The sequence below is a fragment of the Opisthocomus hoazin genome, chromosome 3, assembly GCF_030867145.1.
Source record: "Opisthocomus hoazin isolate bOpiHoa1 chromosome 3, bOpiHoa1.hap1, whole genome shotgun sequence".
NCBI lineage: Eukaryota > Metazoa > Chordata > Aves > Opisthocomiformes > Opisthocomidae > Opisthocomus > Opisthocomus hoazin.
In genome coordinates, this window is record NC_134416.1 from 44,191,041 (window position 1) to 44,212,228 (window position 21,188).

General features: G+C 42.4%; 1 protein-coding gene across 4 annotated transcripts in view; it reads left to right on the forward strand.

Annotated features, from left to right (window-relative positions):
- Positions 1-21,188, forward strand: part of TOX (thymocyte selection associated high mobility group box) — a 236,716-nt gene that overhangs the window by 192,225 nt on the left and 23,303 nt on the right. For all 4 annotated transcript variants that reach the window (XM_009937712.2, XM_075416101.1, XM_075416103.1 and 1 more), the window contains one exon: positions 17,016-17,096. In XM_009937712.2, the coding sequence (XP_009936014.1) occupies positions 17,016-17,096 (81 nt within the window). The remainder of the gene's footprint in view (positions 1-17,015; positions 17,097-21,188) is intronic.

Consider the following 21,188-nt stretch of genomic DNA (forward strand, 5'->3'; position numbering starts at 1 on the left):
AAGGGGCAATGGGCACAAACTGAGGCACAGGAAGTTCCTTCTGAACATGAGGAAGAACTTCTTCCCTCTGAGGGTGACGGAGCACTGGAACAGGCTGCTCAGGGAGGTTGTGGAGTCTCCTTCTCTGGAGATATTCAAGACCCGCCTGGACAAGGTCCTGTGCAGCCTGCTGTAGGTGACCCTGCTTCAGCAGAAGGGTTGGACTAGATGACCCACAGAGGTCCCTTCCAACCCCTACGATTCTGTGATTCTGTGATTGTGTGTTTCTGGGTGGGGGTTGTTGTCAGTGCAGAGAGAGGCAAAGTACTGAAACAAAACTGCATCGCATTCATTCACACTGAGCATATTATTATTACACAATTATAGCTAATAAGGCTAAGAATTAAAAGGAAAATATTGCTGTGACTTTTTTATTGGTAAAATCATACTTAAAAAAAAATGTTTTCTTTGCTAATAACTGGATGGTGTAGGTACATCCAGATCCCCGTTAAAGAGAGCAATGTAGTAAGAACTGCATTGACTGACTAAAAAAAAAAAAAGCTTATTCTGTCTAGTATCTACCGTTGAGTAAGTTCAGCATTTGGAAGATTTAGCTGGAGGAAAGGTAGCTTTCTGAACATAGGGGTCAGAGAATTCACTCGGGCTGGCACAGCAGGGTTATTTTGTTGTGTTGTCTCTTCCTTCTGCCCTTTTTAGTATGTCCAGCAAAGGCCAACATTACATCCTTAATCTGACAGATTGTTTAGACCTTCGCAGTACAGAAGTTCTTTCATATTCAAACACTACTTTTTGGGACCATGATGATGACTGTTAATTTTTGACTCAGAAACAATACTGTCTATGCTTTTAGTTAAGCTCACAAGCAAGAGGTTTTGATGCCAGTCCTCCTTGTCCTGCATACCTGCCCAGAAGCACTCCACAGGTTGAAATTTGCACACCCAAACACATACCTCAGGAATGCTCTAAGTAGTTAGGTCTGTATCTTGGACCCACCTGGCTTGCTGGTAGGATTGTGAATAAAATTTTTCCTGAAATGGTGAAAGGTAGAGACCTGGACTTCTCAAGAGTTTGTTAATCTAATTAATCTTACATCTCTCTAGTGATGACACCAAATGATCTTGTGTTTGGTTTTCTCCACCATTTTCCATAATGACACTTAATTTGTGGCTGTTGCAGTGGTGCAGTTTTTCCTGCCGTCATATTTGCTTCACTTGCAAGCAGAAAACTTGACTTCATGAATAATAGTCCAAGATCATATAAAAGAGGTAAACCTGAAAGACTGTGTAATGCACATTTCCTTTCAACTTGTCACATTAGCAGTACCAGCAGAAAATTGACGTCTTCCCATAGAACACTCTTTAAGAAAACACTGAAGAAAAGTACATAAAACCCTGAAATATCCAGCTTTAACTTGAATTTTCTGTTTGTGGTTGAAAGAAATAATTGAGTAAGTCCTACAATTGGAACAGCAGAACAAAATTTTTTTTCCTTATCTCTGTTGTCCTTAATTTAAGTTGGAAAACAGCAGAATGATGTGTTATGGAATCCACATGACACATCCATGACAAAACAGCTGCAACTAGATTTTTAAGGCAATTATTCCAAGAGTTTGGGTTAGTATATCTTTGTTGCTCTTTGGCTCATTTTGCCTATTCATTATCCTCAATATTAACATATTGTTAAAACTCCAGGCCCAGGCCCTTTCCAATCTAGCTCTGTACAAAAAAGAATAAAAGATTGTCCCAATTTTAAAAAATTGGCAATCCTATTTTCTAGAATAAATTTAAGCTCATTCTTTATTCCATTAGGGATCTAATAGTACAAAGTGATGATTACAGGACATCTTAACTGACTAGATATAGTCTGTATTTTAAAGGCCTAATTTTTCAGACCCAGAGCATTAGTAACTGTTATGAATCCTATGTCTCTGGTAGGAAAATTGGACTCTAAAAATACAAATGATTAATGTAGCATTTGGAATTTGGCATTGAAGAAGCTTCAGAAACTCAAAAATAGTTAAATAAAGAAACAATAACATCATTAGAGGAATACTTTATTGATGAATTATACTTGCTGAAAAGGATTCAATTATCATAAAGCTTCTGGCTTTTGTGTTTTGGAAGATAATGCTTATTCTGGAATTTAAATAGAATTATGTTTCCAAATTGTGCTTTCTGAATTGGAACTCCTTTTACTATTTAAACAGTAAATATAAATGAAAGTAGAACATAATGCAGCTATTGAGAAAGAAGAATAACCTCATGTTTTCATGCCGAAATGAAATCTTCATTGTTGCTACGACCTGAGCCAGCTTTTTCTGAAATGCATAGAATTCTTCTTGTTTATTCATGAAGATCGACCACAGAATAAATAAAGGTATTGAAACTCAGTACAGTGGTGACCTAAGGGCAGTATATGCATGTCCAAGTCTTTGCTAAAAGATTTTGATAACCTGACGTATTAGACTGTAGCTTGAAAGGGTTTGTGCAAGTACCACACATGTTTTTCAAACTGTGAAGAAACTAGGAAAATGTTGTCTGAGAAAACAGGATTTGAATGACAAAAAGGAAATTTTATTATGAACTAGATGATGGTGGATGCCTTACTGAAGTTAGGGGCCAGTTATACTTAAAATGTATCACACTGTGATGCTCTTACTGTGGGAATATTGCAATTTATGAAATTAAAGCAGTACCAGTGTACTTCCACTCTCATTTTACCATATGAAGACATTTTTATTTTTGGGTCATATGCTGTTGTTCCTATTAATGTCTGAGCATACAAGGGCCACTTGCAAACAACACTAGTGTGTGTCTGCATTTTGTTTGTTCAAACCTGCCTACAAAGAGGAATCTAGAAATTAAAGGGACTTTAGTGGTCTTCATGGACTTTGTCATGGTTTCTTCTTAAATATTGAATTAGGTAGAATAATTACACATGATCAGAAGCAGGGACTGTGCATTTTCCTTCATTTTTCACCATAAATGTTTTCTAAAACTGTTCAGATTAATATACCTGTGCATGAAAAGCAGCTGTAGCAGAAGTATGTTGGGGTACATTCTCCTCAGTGCTGTAGCGGTAGTGTAGGCATCTTTTCAGTGGCTTTTCCAGTTCATCTGTTACGATCACAAACACTGTTTTCTCCTTAGTTAGTACTATACTTCTGTGCATCCCATTTTTATAGCTGATTTATGTACATCTTTGCCCTTTGCACACATTTTTACTGCGAAGGGGAGAAAAACAGCCCCTAGGGAAGAGGGTTGAGCATGCTAAATGGTCGAGTCTCTGGCTTTCAGACAGAATGTTGGTTCAAACTGGGTAAAAAGGCTACTTAGGTCATTTTCTGTCCTTAGATGAAAAAGGAAAGTCATTTTAAATCAGTAGCAGATGTGTGTGTACTAAATGAACCTTAAGTTTCTAATTGGAGTTCTAGTAAAGCTGTAATAGATGTGGCAAATTACAAACAAAATGTTCTTGTTTATATTAGTGGAACTTTAAAACATCAGCCAAAGATCTTAATAAATGTGCTATTATTCTAAAAATGGAATTGAATGTCTATTCAACATTCAATAAAATTAATCTCTGGTGTAACTCCAGTGACTTAGCTGGAATTCTATCAGGAATTAATTTGGCCTCCTATGAACAGCTTAGTGTGCGTACATACGTATGTATGTATGTGTGTGTATGTGCTTCTGTGTGTTTACTTAAATGTTGCACTGGCCTTGCAGCAGGAACAAGGATGAATTCACCTAGGGGACCCAAAACCTTATGATGAGAAGAAACTGGCAAAGCAACTGTTTGAGTGCTGTAACATATGCCTTCTTTCAGGCTGCATAATTCATGCACAGTAATATTAGCTGCAACAGTTCAGCTCAATAGCAACACCTCATTATTTTATCCCTCAGTATTTATTCCTATGTTTGACGCCTCATGAAATTACTGTTAATGTGTTTATATAAGGGCAGATCTGACACAAGTGGGAAGAATTTAATTTCCCACTCATTCTTTCCTGCTGATGTGTCCTCTTCCCCTGGTAGAAGTGGCAAGTGTAAATAGTTAATTTGCTTCAATTATGAGCCTGTCCTGCTAAATTAGAAGCAGCAGGAATATGAAGAGCCAGAATTATACTTATGAGGCAGCTGACAAATCCTCAGAGCTCACAAAATCAAATCATTTACTCCTCATTGGTGCTCAAAGACCCGCTAGATAAAAGCTGCAGTGTATTCTTTAACATCTCATGGAACTTGGATTGTATATTACCAACACTTATGTAAATTGAAGTCCTCATGCATTAGTGTCAACATTCGTGATACTGTTACCATTTTCACTATAACCCGCAAGCTTTCAAGGGTTTCTATTTTCACAGAATCACAGAATCACAGAATAATAGGGGTTGGAAGGGACCTCTGTGGGTCATCTAGTCCAACCCTCCTGCCGAAGCAGGGTCACCTACAGCAAGCTGCACAGGACCTTGTCCAGGCGGGTCTTGAATATCTCCAGAGAAGGAGACTCCACCACCTCCCTGGGCAGCCTGTTCCAGTGCTCCGTCACCCTCAGAGGGAAGAAGTTCTTCCTCATGTTCAGACGGAACTTCCTGTGCCTCACTTTGTGCCCATTGCCCCTTGTCCTGTCACTGGGCACCACTGAAAAGAGCTTGGCCCCATCCTCCTGACACCCACCCTTCAGATATCTGTAAGCATTTATAAGGTCCCTTTGCAGCCTTCTCTTCTTCAGGCTGAACAAGCCCAGTTCCCTCAACCTCTCCTCGTAGGGGAGATGTTCCAGTACCCTCACCATCCTCGTAGCCCTCCGCTGGACTCTCTCCAGTAGCTCTTCATCTTTCTTGAAGTGGGGAGCCCAGAACTGGACACAGTACTCTAGATGAGGCCTCACTAGGGCAGTGTAGAGGGGAAGGAGAACCTCCCTCGTCCTGCTGGCCACACTCTTCTTGATGCACCCCAGGATCCCATTGGCTTTCTTGGCAGCCAGGGCACACTGCTGGCTCATGGTCAGCCTGTCATCCACCAGGACACCCAGGTCCCTCTCCGCAGACCTGCTCTCCAGCAGGTCCACCCCAAGCCTGTACTGGTGCATGAGGTTATTCCTCCCCAGGTGCAGGACCCTGCATTTTCCTTTGTTGAACCTCATCAGGTTCCTCTCTGCCCAGCTTTCCAGCCTATCCAGGTGACACTGAATGGCAGCACAGCCTTCTGGTGTATCTACCACACCTCCCAGGTTGGTGTCATCAGCAAACTTGCTGAGGGTACATTCTAACTCTTCATCCAGGTCGTTGATGAAGAAGTTAAACAAGACTGGGCCCAGTACTGACCCCTGAGGGACACCACTTGTTACCAGCCTCCAACTAGACTCAGCGCCGCTGATGACAACCCTCTGAGTTCTGCCATTCAGCCAGTTCTCTATCCACTTCACCGACCACTCATCCAGCCCACACTTCCTCAGCTTCCCTAGGAGGATATTATGGGAGACTGTGTCGAAAGCCTTGCTGAAGTCAAGGTAGACAACATCCACAGCTCTCCCTTCGTCTACCCAGCCAGTCATGTCATCGTAGAAAGCTATCAGATTGGTCAGGCATGATTTCCCCTTGGTGAATCCATGCTGACTACTCCTGATAACCTTCTTTTCTTCCACTTGCTTGATGATGGCCTCCAGGATAAGCTGCTCCATCACCTTTCCCGGGATGGAGGTGAGGCTGACCGGCCTGTAGTTCCCTGGGTCCTCCTTCTTGCCCTTTTTGAAGATTGGAGTGACATTGGCCTTTCTCCAGTCCTCGGGCACCTCTCCTGTGCTCCAGGACCTCTCAAAGATGATGGAGAGTGGCTCAGCAATGACATCCACCAGCTCCCTCAGCACTCGTGGGTGCATTCCATCGGGGCCCATGGATTTGTGGACATCCAGATCGCTTTAGCGATCCCTCACGCAGTCCTCCTCGACCAAGGGAAAGTCGTCCTCTTTGTAGGCTTCTTCTCTTACCTCCGGGGCCTGGGATTCCTGAGGGCCAGTCTTAGCACTGAAGACTGAAGCAAAGAAGGCATTTAGTAGCTCTGCCTTCTCCGCATCCTCCGTCACCAGGACACCCGCCTCATTCAGCAGCGGCCCCACGTTGTCCCTAGCCTTCCTTTTGCTGCTGATGTAGTTGAAGAAGCCCTTCTTGTTGTTTATGACATCCCTTGCCAGCTTCAATTCCAGGTGAGCCTTGGCCTTCCTCGTCACATCCCTGCATGCTCTCACTACGTTTCGGTACTCTTCCCAAGTGGCCTGCCCCTCTTTCCACATTCCATGGACCTTTCTCTTCTGCCTGATCTCCGCTAGAAGCTCCTTGTTTAACCATGCTGGTCTCCTGCCTCCTTTGCTAAATTTCTTTCTCAGGGGGATGCATTGCTCCTGTGCATGGAAGAAGTGTTGTTTAAAGAGCGACCAGCACTCATGGACCCCCCTGCCTTCGAGAGCCCTGGCCCACGGGATTCCTCCCAGTAGCTCCTTGAAGAGGGCAAAGTCAGCCCTCCTGAGGTCCAGGGTTTTGATCCTGCTTATCGCCCTGCTTCCTCCATGCAGGATCCTGAACTCGACCATTTCATGGTCACTGCAGCCGAGTCTACCTCCGACCTTCACATCCTTCACCAGTCCCTCCTTGTTTGTTAACACAAGGTCCATCAGCGTGCCTTTCATTGTTGGTTCCTCCACCACTTGCATCAGAAAGTTATCATCAATGCTCTGTAGGAACCTCCTGGATTGCGCCTGCCTAGCTGTATGGTCTTCCCAGCTGATGTCAGGGTGGTTGAAGTCCCCCATGAGAACCAGGGCCTGTGACTGTGAGGCTGCTTGCAGCTGCCTGTAGAAGCACTAAAAATAACCTAGACTGATTTGGGCATGAAAAATAACAATGCGTGGTTTATAAGTTTCTCCTTTGATCACAGGGAAGCTTTAGACATAGAAGCACATTATCCAGTGCTCAGATTAACAGGAAGATCAGGAGGGGCTTTAGAAGTAGTGCTGGACAATGCTTCCTAAGTCTGTAGCATCTCTCGTGCCATGAGACACCACAAGTCAATTAAAATGGATCCAAGATCAGTGTTTCAAGAGGCCTTGGCTCTGCCTGGCCCCTGGGGACACCTCACCTAGCTCCTCTCCTCCCCTTCTTTTGCTGTGTGGCTGTCCTGTCACTTGACGTGACAAATAAGCTCATTCCATGGATGGAAGAGCCATCACGTTCCCGTTGCGTGGCTATGCATGTGGGGTGCCCGCTGTCAGGATGTCAGACAGTGGAGGGGACTTTAGTGTGGCTGCTGAAACGGCCCCAGAGGATATGCAGACCGTCAGGTCAAGGTAGTCAGTAGCATTTCCAAGACATAAACTTACAGTTTGTTCACTCTTTGTATATGCTTATATACTCATACAGGTGTTTGTTTATCTACCTCTTGTTCCCCCTTTAAAAATGACCTTTTTTTATTATTATCTCATGCTAATGAAGCAATCTCCAAGGAATAACTTTAACACACATGTAAGAGGATGAGAATGTACCTTCAGTTTAGCAGATAAACAACCACGCAAGGTTTAAATTTAGCTTTGTTTTACTTTCGTAAATGAAAATAGGAAGCAAAGGCATATCTGTGTGTGCACGTTGCCAAAGTGAATTACAAGCAAAAAAGAATAGGCACAACAGACAGCAACCGTACACCTCCCCTCCCAGCTACCTGCACTGGCAAAGTTGCTTTTACCGGTGTTGCACCGTAGGCCTGCTTGGGAGATCCACTGTTTTTCTTGACACATTCCTGCATTGCAATTGCTTCTCCCCTTTGAAGCTCTAGGAGTGCATGGAGAGTTTAAAACAACTGCTCCTCACCCTAGTGTCTGCTCCTTCCCCCTTCCTCTGCAAGCAGCTGGGCTCAATGAATCAGAGCACAAATGGGCCAAGAATAGGCATGCATACATGCAGATACAAACCCATGTCTATATGTACATATGTTCATATATATCAATTTGTATCTTCAGATTGTTTTATTGCCCTGGTTTCCACAGGACCAGCCCTTGAACCCCTTGTCTTGCCCTGACTTTAGAAGGGGGCAGTGTCAGCCCCCTGCTTGCAATGCTTTTCTGCTCCAGAACTTGTGGCAGCTGGTGCCTCCCTCTCCCATCCAGAGCTGCCCTGAGCAGGACAGCGCTGTGCGCTTGGGATGGGAAACCTTCCCCTCTGCCGCAAAAAAAATAAAATTAATGTAGGTCACCATAGGAGCTGCGGCATGTTACTCTGTATAGGGTAATGCACGCTGTCGTCTGCTGGCCTCCCGCCCAGCCCACCTAACAGCCTGGTCTTCCCGCAGCCTCCCAGGAGCATTGAAGTTGCAGGGAACATCAGACACTCCCCTGCCCGGGGTGAATTTCTGATATCCATTTGCTGCGTACAGCAGACAAAGCTTCTAAATAAATACCACACGTGGCTGCCAAGTTACAAACGTCGACTTTCACTGCACTTCGCCTTCTTGTTGTGCTTGGAAGGAGCTGGGCCAAAAGGACCCTGGATTCCAAGTACTGCTGCAGAAACATGCATGAATAATAGCCTCAATTTTGTACTCAGCCTTCTTCCCCACCCTTTATCCATACATTCAAGCTTGATAGGAACATGTCTTTAAATCTTTTGCATGCAAAGCTGGATTTAGGCCCAATTATTATGCTCCATTCAGGCTCAGATCCTTATTTTTTGAAAAAAGAATACCAGCAAGGGCAAATAATCACCACATAAATTGTATGTTTAATGTCATTTGTTTTGTACCCAACTTTCATCCAACATGCTTCTGATAGAAAGTACTGTCCCGCTCCTGCAAGCTGCGAGCATCAAGCCTGTAAGGTCAAATTTTGACCTGGTGCAAATGGCTGCAATTTCCAGTGATCTCCGCTGAGTCCCACTGTTTGTGCTAGAGCTGAGTTTGGCCTGTGATCTTTCCCCTGCACGTCAGAAAGACTGAATTCTTTCCCCTAAGCCTCTAATATGTCGTCAGTGTCTTTTTCATGCTCTACAGTCAGAGACTGCTGAGCCATATAGCTAGTCCTGGGCCTCTTTCTGTTACTGTGTGTACCTAGATTAAAAATCAAATGGTAACATATTTCAGTATCCATTAAGCAATTCTGAGGATTTTTTTTCTGACTGCTGTGGGAATATCTCTCTCCATATTTCAGACAAGCATGTGCAGCTCTAGGTGCCTTTGCTGCAAAATCAGAAGATTAAAACTAGAGATATGTCTCCCACTTGGAAAAAATACGAGTTTTCTCTATGAGCCTAGGTATATAGGGCCAGGAATGAGAATCTGAATATGGAATTTAATTCTGGATTGCAACCTACTGTATTTTATCAGATGCAATTTCTTTAACTGTAGCCTGTGAAAATGACACTCTTATGGGTAATAATGCTGTGGACACCAAAAACACAAAATCGATCATGTTGCTTTTTGATTTGCTATTTTTGCATATACTGTTTTTTGGAGTTTATGGAACACTTCCATCTAAACAAATGTGGGCACCTCTACATCATTTTAAAAAGACAAATATAACTTGCTTGCAAGTGTCAGTTCTAAGGAGACATCCACAAGATAGATAAACTGAAAATTTCCCCTTCTTTGTCATCCTCATACCAGCTGTTTAGGCAAAGCCAGGGAAGTAGCATGGTTATTAGTAATGTGCTTTGTCAGGTAGGAGACACAAAGCTTTTTCAGGCTACCATGAGGCACAAATTCTGAAAGTCTCATTTTCTTCTAAGAGCATCAGTTGGTTTAACTCACTGTCTCCAAGTCTCTAATATCAAAGGGGACTGCAGTCACCGGTGCCTTCTTCCATTCGCACCTGATATTCAAAACTGAGGACATGTTTGCAGATATCTGAATGCCTGTTTTTGCTCTTGTGGTGATGACTGGGGGAAGAGAGCTCTGTCCCCCAGGGGTGCAAGCCACACTGGACAGGGTAGGAGTCCTGCTGCGTAGTGCATTGCAATGTGTTGATAATCCTCCACAAGCAAGCTGAGAGGAAGTTCATTGGGAAAAGATGACTAACCAGAACAAAAACTTGGCTCAAGGCATTACAGGTGTATTTCAGTTATATATATTAGTGATGAGTTTCATATTATCCAACATGTAGACAAGCATAGGAGACACCAAGCCTTCCTCAAGGAATTTATGATCCAGGAAAACAAGAACTAAGCATCAGTTCAAATATATAAAGCAAAACATGACCAGAAGTTGGCATCACAAACCAGAAGTGCAGATATTCTACTGTGCTTTTAATTTGGTAAATCTAGTATTTGCGAGTGCTTGTGGCTCACCGTGTAACCCACAACCCCTCTATCTCCAAAGGAAACATTAGGGCAGTCAGTTGAAGGATGTGTGTCCCTATCAGTAGAAAGAGTTCAGCCCTCGATGTAGGCTACTACAGCACTGGTAGCCCATGTGTATGGTCATCCCAAGGAACCTGAGCTGAAGTGTGCCAGTGCAATGGCCTAGGGGCTGGTACCAGGCTGTTACATTAACATAGGAGAGCCCAGGGTATTCATTTTCCCTGGTGGCCTAATTCAAATGCTATCTTATAGACTTATATGCATAAGGTAGTTTCATACTTACTCCTTCTGGCAAGTATCTTCTATATTGCTGCATGCTTTGCTAAACAGTCTACAGGAACTTGGAGCTACCTTTCTGAGTGCACTTTGGAAATGTAATTAAATAGTAAACTAAGAATCTGTGTATTATGCTGTGTAAATTTGCATTGTTGAAGCACAGTAGGAAAATAATGCCAGCAGCTTCCATTTGTAGACAGATGAATGTAATCTTGTTGTTTTGGACTTTTTATAACAAGCTGAAGAGAATAAGAATAAATTAAGCTGACCCACCCTGCATATACAGAAACAATGTTTTTCTGCCGACATTCAATTTCCACAACTGAAACAATATAAAAAATAAAATATTGTGTAAGGAAACAAATCTAGTGCTGAATCAGAATGGACCTTTACTGCCTGAATGACAATCAGCTGACATTCAATTATCATGTTAATTGAATTAACGCAAGCCAGAAAATACTTAATTCCATAAGTATATGCTCCTGTCAAGTTACTTATTTAATAATTGTTGCTTTCTTGACAGAGGAGGGGAAAATGACCTTATAAGAGATTTCCGAGGTGTTAAAAATAAAATTAAATATTGCCACTATACACTACAGACAAGCAACAGAACAGAAGCCTGCTTCTTCATACAGGAATAAATGATAAATGTATTACTGGAAATTATGAGTTTCATAATTTAGCACTGTCTTAAGCGTAAAACTCAAAAGAGCTTCAGCCATTTTCTAGAGCACACTTGAATGATGACACAAGCCTTTTTGCTCTCCAAAAGTGCTGCAAGGGTGCAACTCTGTTATACTTACTAGAACACAAAACTATTTAAGCCTGAGGGCTAAAAATTCTCACAGCTGCAAAAAAAGAAAAAAAAAAGAGGTTGGGAGGGGCAGCTGACTTGCTCATACCTGTTTGAGGTGCTGCTAGAAATGCTGAGGACGCTCCCCACTTGCCCTGCCTTCATGAGCACAAATACAAGTTCAGTCTAGCACAAAGTCAGTGAACTGGTACCCACTGCCAGGGCCACGTTCCTTTGCCTTCAGAGCAAAATATTGCCAGACAGACCTTGTTGTTACTCATTAAAATTAACAACATTAGACCATACAGCTAGGCAGGCGCAATCCAGGAGGTTCCTACAGAGCATCGATGATAACTTTCTGGTGCAAGTGGTGGAGGAACCAACAAGGAAAGGCGCGCTGCTGGACCTCGTGTTAACAAACAAGGAGGGACTGGTGGAGGACGTGAAAGTTGGAGGTAGACTCGGCTGCAGTGACCATGAAATGGTCGAGTTCAGGATCCTGCATGGAGGAAGCAGGGCGATAAGCAGGATCAAAACCCTGGACCTCAGGAGGGCTGACTTTGCCCTCTTCAAGGAGCTACTGGGAGGAATCCCGTGGGCCAGGGCTCTCGAAGGCAGGGGGGTCCATGAGTGCTGGTCGCTTTTTAAACAACACTTCTTCCATGCACAGGAGCAATGCATCCCCCTGAGAAAGAAATTTAGCAAAGGAGGCAGGAGACCAGCATGGTTAAACAAGGAGCTTCTAGCGGAGATCAGGCAGAAGAGAAAGGTGCATGGCATGTGGAAAGAGGGACAGGCCACTTGGGAAGAGTACAGAAACGTAGTGAGAGCATGCAGGGATGCGACGAGGAAGGCCAAGGCTCACCTGGAATTGAAGCTGGCAAGGGATGTCAAAAACAACAAGAAGGGCTTCTTCAACTACATCAGCAGCAAAAGGAAGGCTAGGGACAACGTGGGGCCGCTGCTGAATGAGGCGGGTGTCCTGGTGACGGAGGATGTGGAGAAGGCAGAGCTAATGAATGCCTTCTTTGCTTCAGTCTTCAGTGCTAAGACTGGCCCTCAGGAATCCCAGGCCCCAGAGGTAAGAGAAGAAGCCTACAGAGAGGACGACTTTCCCTTGGTCGAGGAGGATTGTGTGAGGGATCGCTTAAGCGATCTGGATGTCCACAAATCCATGGGCCCCGATGGAATGCACCCACGAGTGCTGAGGGAGCTGGCGGATGTCATTGCTGAGCCACTCTCCATCATCTTTGAGAGGTCCTGGAGCACAGGAGAGGTGCCCGAGGACTGGAGAAAGGCCAATGTCACTCCAGTCTTCAAAAAGGGCAAGAAGGAGGACCCAGGGAACTACAGGCCGGTCAGCCTCACCTCCATCCCGGGAAAGGTGATGGAGCAGCTTATCCTGGAGGCCATCATCAAGCAAGTGGAAGAAAAGAAGGTTATCAGGAGTAGTCAGCATGGATTCACCAAGGGGAAATCATGCCTGACCAATCTGATAGCTTTCTACGATGACATGACTGGCTGCGTAGACGAAGGGAGAGCTGTGGATGTTATCTACCTTGACTTCAGCAAGGCTTTCGACACAGTCTCCCATGATATCCTCCTGGGGAAGCTGAGGAAGTGTGGGCTGGATGAGTGGTCGGTGAAGTGGATAGAGAACTGGCTGAATGGCAGAACTCAGAGGGTTGTCATCAGCGGCGCTGAGTCTAGTTGGAGGCTGGTGACAAGTGGTGTCCCTCAGGGGTCAGTACTGGGCCCAGTCTTGTTTAACTTCTTCATCAATGACCTGGATGAACAGTTAGAATGTACCCTCAGCAAGTTTGCTGACGACACCAAACTGGGAGGTGTGGTAGATACACCAGAAGGCTGTGCTGCCATTCAGCGTGACCTGGATAGGCTGGAGAGCTGGGCAGAGAGGAACCTGATGAGGTTCAACAAGGGCAAGTGCAGGGTCCTGCACCTGGGGAGGAACAACCTCATGCACCAGTACAGGCTTGGGGTGGACCTGCTGGAGAGCAGCTCTGCGGAGAGGGACCTGGGTGTCCTGGTGGACGACAGGTTAACTATGAGCCAGCAGTGTGCCCTGGCTGCCAAGAAGGCCAATGGGATCCTGGGGTGCATCAAGAAGAGTGTGGCCAGCAGGACGAGGGAGGTTCTCCTTCCCCTCTACACTACCCTGGTGAGGCCTCATCTGGAGTACTGTGTCCAGTTCTGGGCTCCCCAGTTCAAGAAGGATGAAGAGCTACTGGAGAGAGTCCAGCGGAGGGCTACAAGGATGGTGAGGGGACTGGAGCATCTCCACTACGAGGAGAGGTTGAGGGAACTGGGCTTGTTCAGCCTGAAGAAGAGAAGGCTGCGAGGGGACCTTATAAATGCCTACAAATATCTGAAGGGTGGGTGTCAGGAGGATGGGGCCAAGCTCTTTTCAGTGGTGCCCAGCGACAGGACAAGGGGTAATGGGCACAAACTGAGGCACAGGAAGTTCCGTCTGAACATGAGGAGGAACTTCTTCTCTCTGAGGGTGACGGAGCACTGGAACAGGCTGCCCAGGGAGGTTGTGGAGTCTCCTTCTCTGGAGATATTCAAGACCCGCCTGGACAAGGTCCTGTGCAGCCTGCTGTAGGTGACCCTTCTTCGGCGGGGGGGTTGGACTAGATGACCCACAGAGGTCCCTTCCAACCCCTACTATTCTGTGATTCTGTGATTCTGTGAACAACTCCCCAGACAGGCAGAACTTACCCTATTTTTTAGTATAAGCCAGGACCAATCAGAATTTGCAAAACTAGCATGAGGATCATCAACCCACTTGATGAGTGGTCAGCAATGCTGACCTAAAAAATGGGCATATTTGAAGGGACAACAGCATTTAGACAGTGAGAGCTCAAGCTGTTGCCCTCAGAGGCCATTCCGTGGCCCTTCCAAGGACGCGGCGGGGTGAGCTGACCGTCCTCCAGACAAGCCAGCCTGTGGGGACCATTCTGGCCAATGTAAAACATCAAAGCAGACTGGGGTCACCAAAATCCTCTCCGCATCCTCTAAGGACTTTTTTACTCTAATGACCTTCTAGTAGATGGTTAATGTGTATATTACCATGGAAGACATGATGTTCACGTGACTGTTATTGGCTCACCAGAAGACCCAAGAAAAAAGGGCAAGACAATGTGTACACTGAACATGGTAGATGTATAGGTAGGAAATAATTAAATAATGGCTACATTATGATGTTCCAATGAAGTAGTGAGGTTTTAGATGGAGATTTACAGAATTGTTGTGAGCTTCATATTATTGAGTTAACCTTGTGCAATATGACTATTTGAGGGAAAAGTCAGGTCCCAGAGGACTCTCTCAATATGCTGTGACTGTAAGAGCACAGCAGGAGTGTATATTTTTTTTTTTGTGTTATGCAAAATAAAACCCAATGTGGAAGCAATAGATACGTGATCTTTTGAAGATCATTATTCTGTGTAAAATTCTTTGTTCAGCTCTGTTTTTTTAAACTGGCTATCAGAATGATGCAGAGGCATTGCAATATACAAAGCAGTATAACTTAGTCTTTGTTCTGTAGGTCAGGCTAAATTCATTTTAGCAACTAGGAACAGATTGTTGACTAATTTTTTATTCATTTTCAAAACAAACAGTACATTTCCCTAATAATCACGAGTGATTACAACTTAAAAAGCAAATTGCTACCATTTTTTCTGCAAAACAATAGGAGATCAGCCAACACTATATATTTATCTTAATCTGGAGAAATTACAAGGGTGCACAGATACAGTTGCATAGCTAAAACCAATCTTTTTTCTGTCTGTCTTTGTATTTACAATTTTAGAAGCCTAAGACTTCTCTGTTTCTATTATGATCTTTTGCTTTCCTGGGAAGCAAAGTCTTTAATCCTTTTAGGCAGCCTCTGAGTTTTTCCATCCCATATCTGAGGATTGTTCTGTCTCTGAAAGCAAAGCCTCAGTGAAACAAAAAATGTTTCATGAGCACATTCTTTATAAAAATGATGTTGTACTGGATCCTCCCAGCCTGACACTACCACTCTCACTTTGTAGTCTGCAACTGTATTGTCCTCTGTGTGCGCACTCTATGCTGCCAGGTCCTCTCCATTACGGGACTGCTCTGGTTTTACTAGAGCTGTAGAAGATCAAAAGACATCACTGTAAAGTTTCATAAGGTTTATCCTTCTGGGGTGGAGATGTATGTGTGTGTTTTTCAGCTGTGGAATTCAGGAGAACACCCCAAAATTATCATAAATAGCTTTGCCCATATTTTGCCTTCGAACCAATTGCCCGATTAACTAGGCAGTATGGAGAGGGAGGGGGAAGGTGGATAGTCTTTACTCTCTTCATGGAGGCTTTCCACATCTGCCCAGGTTGTGCACTTGGCTGGAGAAGTGGACAACCAAGACTTGAAGCTGCAGTTCCATTTTGTGTAATGTTGTGAATCCCAAAAGTCCATGAACACATGAATTAATCTCTGCCCTGAGCATGTGACTTAAAAATTGTCATTTTTTGTCTCAAAAATATAGCAGCAATTAATAAAGTAATTTTTTTTTCCCTTTATTTGTCTCCCTTACTTTTAAACCTTCCATTTGGATGTTTTTTAAACATTTTGCTGCAGCATGGAAGGTTAGGAGTCAATCCTGCTTAGTTACATGAAGCCAAGATGCTTGCATGGCTCCTAATTCTACCCTTTTAAGAAAAAAAAAAAAACCATGAAGTGGGGAGAAACTCATGATAATATTTACAAAGAGTAATGACGACTTATTCCCGAATCTGTCACTGACATGGCTAACAGCAAGTCATTAGCTAGGCTTCATGGGTCAGAAAGTCATTCTCCTCCTGAAAACTTTCAACCCTAAATATCTACATACACTTTTCTAACATCATGTTACTGTAGTGCTATGAGGTCCTGCCTAACCCTGCAGAAAATCTTTGATCTTGAAATCTGGGCAAAATTGAAATGATTCTCCAAGCTCTTTAATCTATTATGAGATTGTGCACATGCCGCATTTAAAATAATTTGAGGAGTTGAGAGAAATGTACAGAAATAGCTCCATGCTCCTGAGAAGCTAATTAGACCGATATGGGATCAAGACTGGAATAATGACTAACATTTATTATCCTTAGCAGCTCCATGAAGCTTCTTTGACTGCCCCCAACAGTTTATCCAGGGAAGAGAGAAAGCCTCTTGGCTGGTCTGTGTGGTGCCGTCAGCTCCTCCTCCATTTAGCTCAGATGTCTTTCTGCACATTCTCCTCTTCCCCAGAGGGTCTTAACTGGTCTCATGAGTGGGAGCCAGTGGAGAGGCCCATGCTGCCTTCCACCATCCCTAAAGGTCCCATTAGCAAGTATGCCCCGCACTTCACTTCGAACAATTAAACCTGAGATGCTATGAGGGATATTGTTTTTTCAGTACTGCTGGGTAGTTAAAGGGTGTTTCACAGTTGGAACAATATTTTATGTTTATTATTTCACTCTTTAAGCAGTATGAGGAGAAAAGGCTGTTTACTTAGAAAGACTTTATGAAGATGCATGAGACACACCAGTGATATATAAAAACAAAACCAGATTAATTTACCAATGTGACACTCTTTGTTTCTAGGTATACAAAAAGAAAACTGAAGCTGCCAAGAAGGAATATCTGAAGCAGTTAGCTGCCTACAGAGCAAGCCTTGTATCCAAGGTAACACATAATGTATATACATACACACATATATATAGTGACATATTGCAAACCATTTTCAGCATTTACATGGTTCTGAGCACCATAGTATTTAGTGCAAATAGCCTCGTTTGTTATCACCTTAACTTAGGTTTGAGGTGCAAATGCTCAATAAAAACAGTCATCTCTCCATTAAAAGATATCCTTTCCCTTCTGGTCATAGTGACAACATTTCTCTAGGCTGGGATTATCATCGCAGTCAAACAGAAGCAGCAGGTACCGGTAAAAAGACCTGAATATAACAAACATGCCATGCCAGGTAGTCACCATTCTACCTATAAAGGGAAAAACCGTGTCATACACAAAATGCCTGGTTTTAGTTTCGGGTTTTATTTAAGTACTGCTTTTTACCTTGCAATCACAGCGCAGAAAAATTCAAGCTTAGCTCACATAGCAAATTTTCATAAGAAAATGTGAATTTCCATTTTACAGCAAGCAATTTGTGTGAGCACAGCATAGGTCACTGCAAGGCTCTTATACTGGAACACACCGGCCTATCCCCAGTACACAATTAGTAGCAATTTTCTAAATTGATTTATACAAACATTCTTAGTGCCCATAATTTTGTAATACACACTTTAAAACTTGTAATAGACCTTAAAATATGCAGAAAAATGTGAAATTACTGCACTGTGTCAATGTGAAAAAACAGCTGAGTAACTTCAGAGTCATATCAGTTAGAATCACTTGTTTTGTCTCTGCCAAAACCAATTTAAATGTATTTTATTCTTACATAAATAAAATCAATTTTAGACATGAAGATGGCAGTGCAAAGGACTGGCATATGTGACATGACTAGAAATTTTTGTTAGCTTGAAATATTTTTGGGGTGGTTAGACCTGCGCTCTACTTCTGTGTGTAATATATGATTGTCTACACATTTTCAGGGGAAAGTTTATATGATTATCCATACAAGGACTTTTCATGCATCTTTCTATATTATCTTAGTATTTGGTCAGTGTTTGTTCTGAATTTAAAGATCTGAAATATGGCTGTTACCTCATTAATTTTGGGGGGTTGTGTCATGCATTTTAATTATAGCTACCAACATAAATACTGATGCATTTAGTTAAAATTATTCACGAGGTACCTTTAATTTCTGTCTTAGGGCTGTTTGGTTCCAGAAACACTCATTGCCTGCAAAAAGGGTACCACATGCACACAAATAATTTTTTTGAATTAGCCTGCTTGAAGAAATGTAGGAAGCCAACTTTCCACTTGTGAAAATAGCTTGGATGTCATTATTCAGCACATCATCGATTGTTTACATAACACTCTATGTAGCTTAATTTTAAAAAGGCAAATATAAAAGCCCTGAGATTTGAATTTTGTGTCTATTTTTTGGAAAGAGGAGAAAGTATATTATGTTATCTTCTGGGGTTTGCTTTTAGAAAAATATTTAAAAGATTGTTGATCAGTTCAGTGCATGAAGCCATTTGTGAATATATTTAAATTTGTTGTTAGTCAGAAAAGCACTGAAGCATTTTCTTAACTTTTAAGCAATTATTTAAATTCTGCCCATAATCTAATGTTTTCCTCTAGTGTGGAAAGTATCAAAATACAGACTTAATGAAACTGAGTACTAACTGCTTACTCTCATGAACATGCTCAATGAATCCAACAGAGCTGGCATGTAACTAAAGCAAGTCCATTTTGGAATAAGGATGTAAAATACCCAGATGTAATATTATATCTATATATTCTAAATTATCATTATTAAATATTTATATGGCACCAGAAGAGTTCTCGTTCTTTAGATAAGCATGTAAGCATGAAGAAATATATGTAATACATTATTAAGATTGTTTGGAATCCATCTGGTCTTTTCTGTCAACAAGTTATATTATCATCCATAAAAGCTACTTTTAGGTAATATTATTAAGATTGAAAGACCTCATTCTCAAAAGTTAAGATATGCCAATAGTAATACACCTTTTCAAAAAATGCTTTAATGCAATATTAATGATTTTCTCACATGGTATGTTTTATACTTTATACCACACACTGTGTAAGTCTCCTTTCATATGTTTATCATGAGGTGTTCACCCTAGGAGCTCCAGTGTTGTATTTACTGCATGTTGTTTAACCTTGCTTCTTTATAGGATTTTCTGTGCTGCTCATTCCAGCAGTGTTTTAGTGTAAAGAAATTCTCAGTAATAGTCTGGAGCAGGAAGTTTGTATTGTCCATATTTTCAAACACAACTAAATCATTGTGAAATTAGGTTTTCACTAATTTTGAATTTCCTGCTTGGGACATCTAGAACTCAATTTTTCAGAGTATTTGATCAATATTACACCCTTCATGTTCATAGCAGAGCTCCCATACTTTCAGGGTCAGCTGGCTGGCAGCTATGAGATGTTCAGTTGTGTTTCACATGACATCAGGACATCCTCTTGCTATCCAGATGATGGGAGTTACACAATTACCAAACTTTCTTCCTTCTCCCCTCCCAAAGGACTCTGCCTGTGGGAAGAGGCAGGCACAAGCATGCAAGGGTGCTGCTCAGGTGCCCTATCTCCAGCTCAATTGGTGCCTCACCCCTCCCAAAGCAGCTGCTCTACCAGTTTCCTAACTTTTGAACGCCGATTCTGCCACTTTTTTTCATGAAGTACTGCCAGTTTTTAAACAACTAGCAAGTGTAGGATTTGTATGTGAGTGTTTGTGGATGTTTTTTCTCCATTTATTTGCGAGCCTTCATTCTTCTGAAAAGCAAAAGAACGGTCATATATCATGTTATATCTGAGTGGACCAGACTTGGAGTTGAATTCACTGCACCCATCTTGGCCATTGGAGAAGCTGGAATAGTCAGAATAGAAGATTGCAGAGAAACGGGGTAAATCTTTTGCCAGGCAATTTCTTAGCCTCTGCTTGACAGCAGAATAGTTAAATTCAGGAAAATTGGTTTCCATCCCAAGCTTGTGTTGGAGTGGAGTATCAGGTGGGGATGATGGGCTTCTCCATGACACTTAGCCCTTTGCCTTCTTTGATCTGCTTTTTTTTTCTCCTCTTTCACCCAACAGCACACCTCTACCTCAGCCAGTCTTTTTCCTAGTCCTTTCTCTTGTCCTCAGCATCCTCGCTTCTACTTCATACACTTATAGCCATGGGTACATAGTGAAGAAAACTGGAGACGAACATGAAGGACAGGCTACCTGTTCTTCTTTATAGATGGCAACCTGTACTGGGAAAACCCAGATGAAGGAGTAGTCTCAAGTGCTTTCTCAGATGATAGACATTTATATATTTGAATGTTATTTCATGGGAAGATGAGATACTAATCTTTGACACAATCTATCATTGTACCTTCCAGATTTCAAGTCCCTCTTCCATTGCATCTTAAGGAATGGCACCCAAATTTTTTTGGAAGAGAGGCATATGGTGCTTTTCTCTAGGTGCATTCTTGACAAAGCTGAGCAGTCCTGGTTGGAATTTGTCACACACACATACAGAAGTCACTTAAACACACAGCTAGGATGTATAATTTCAGACCTCGTTATTTGACAAAATCACATCTGGAAAGAGTGGAGGCATCATCAGTGACTTTGTCAATAGGATTGCCAGCCCATCTCTAGTGCATTTTTAAGTGCCTTAGTGGTGTCTTTATAAAATACTGCTACTAGTCAGTAAATAAGGTAAACATATAATTGTGTATGTCAGTTATGCATTAGTGGCTGTTTAATTTATCAGTTTATTTCCTGTATTTTTTTTCCAATTTTATAATGATTTAAATTAACGGGGCTGTTGTTGAGTTTGTTCACGTATGTAAGAATTGATATGTAAAGTAAAAATCACATTACAAAGCATTGTATCTTCTGCTATGCAGATTTTCATATTGCTTATAGTACTGACTAAGCCTTTGCACTGTAAACAAGTGTCTTTATATTTGCCTTTAGTTGCAACTTCTAGTACTATTCAGGTCCAGAAATGCAGTCTCTGGTATCTGGTAATTTGCACAGCATTACATAAAATGCTGTGAATTGCAATTTTATTTTTTCATAAAACAAGCACTTTTTCTAGCTTAACCAGCCTTTTTTTCTGGCTGACATTAGAGT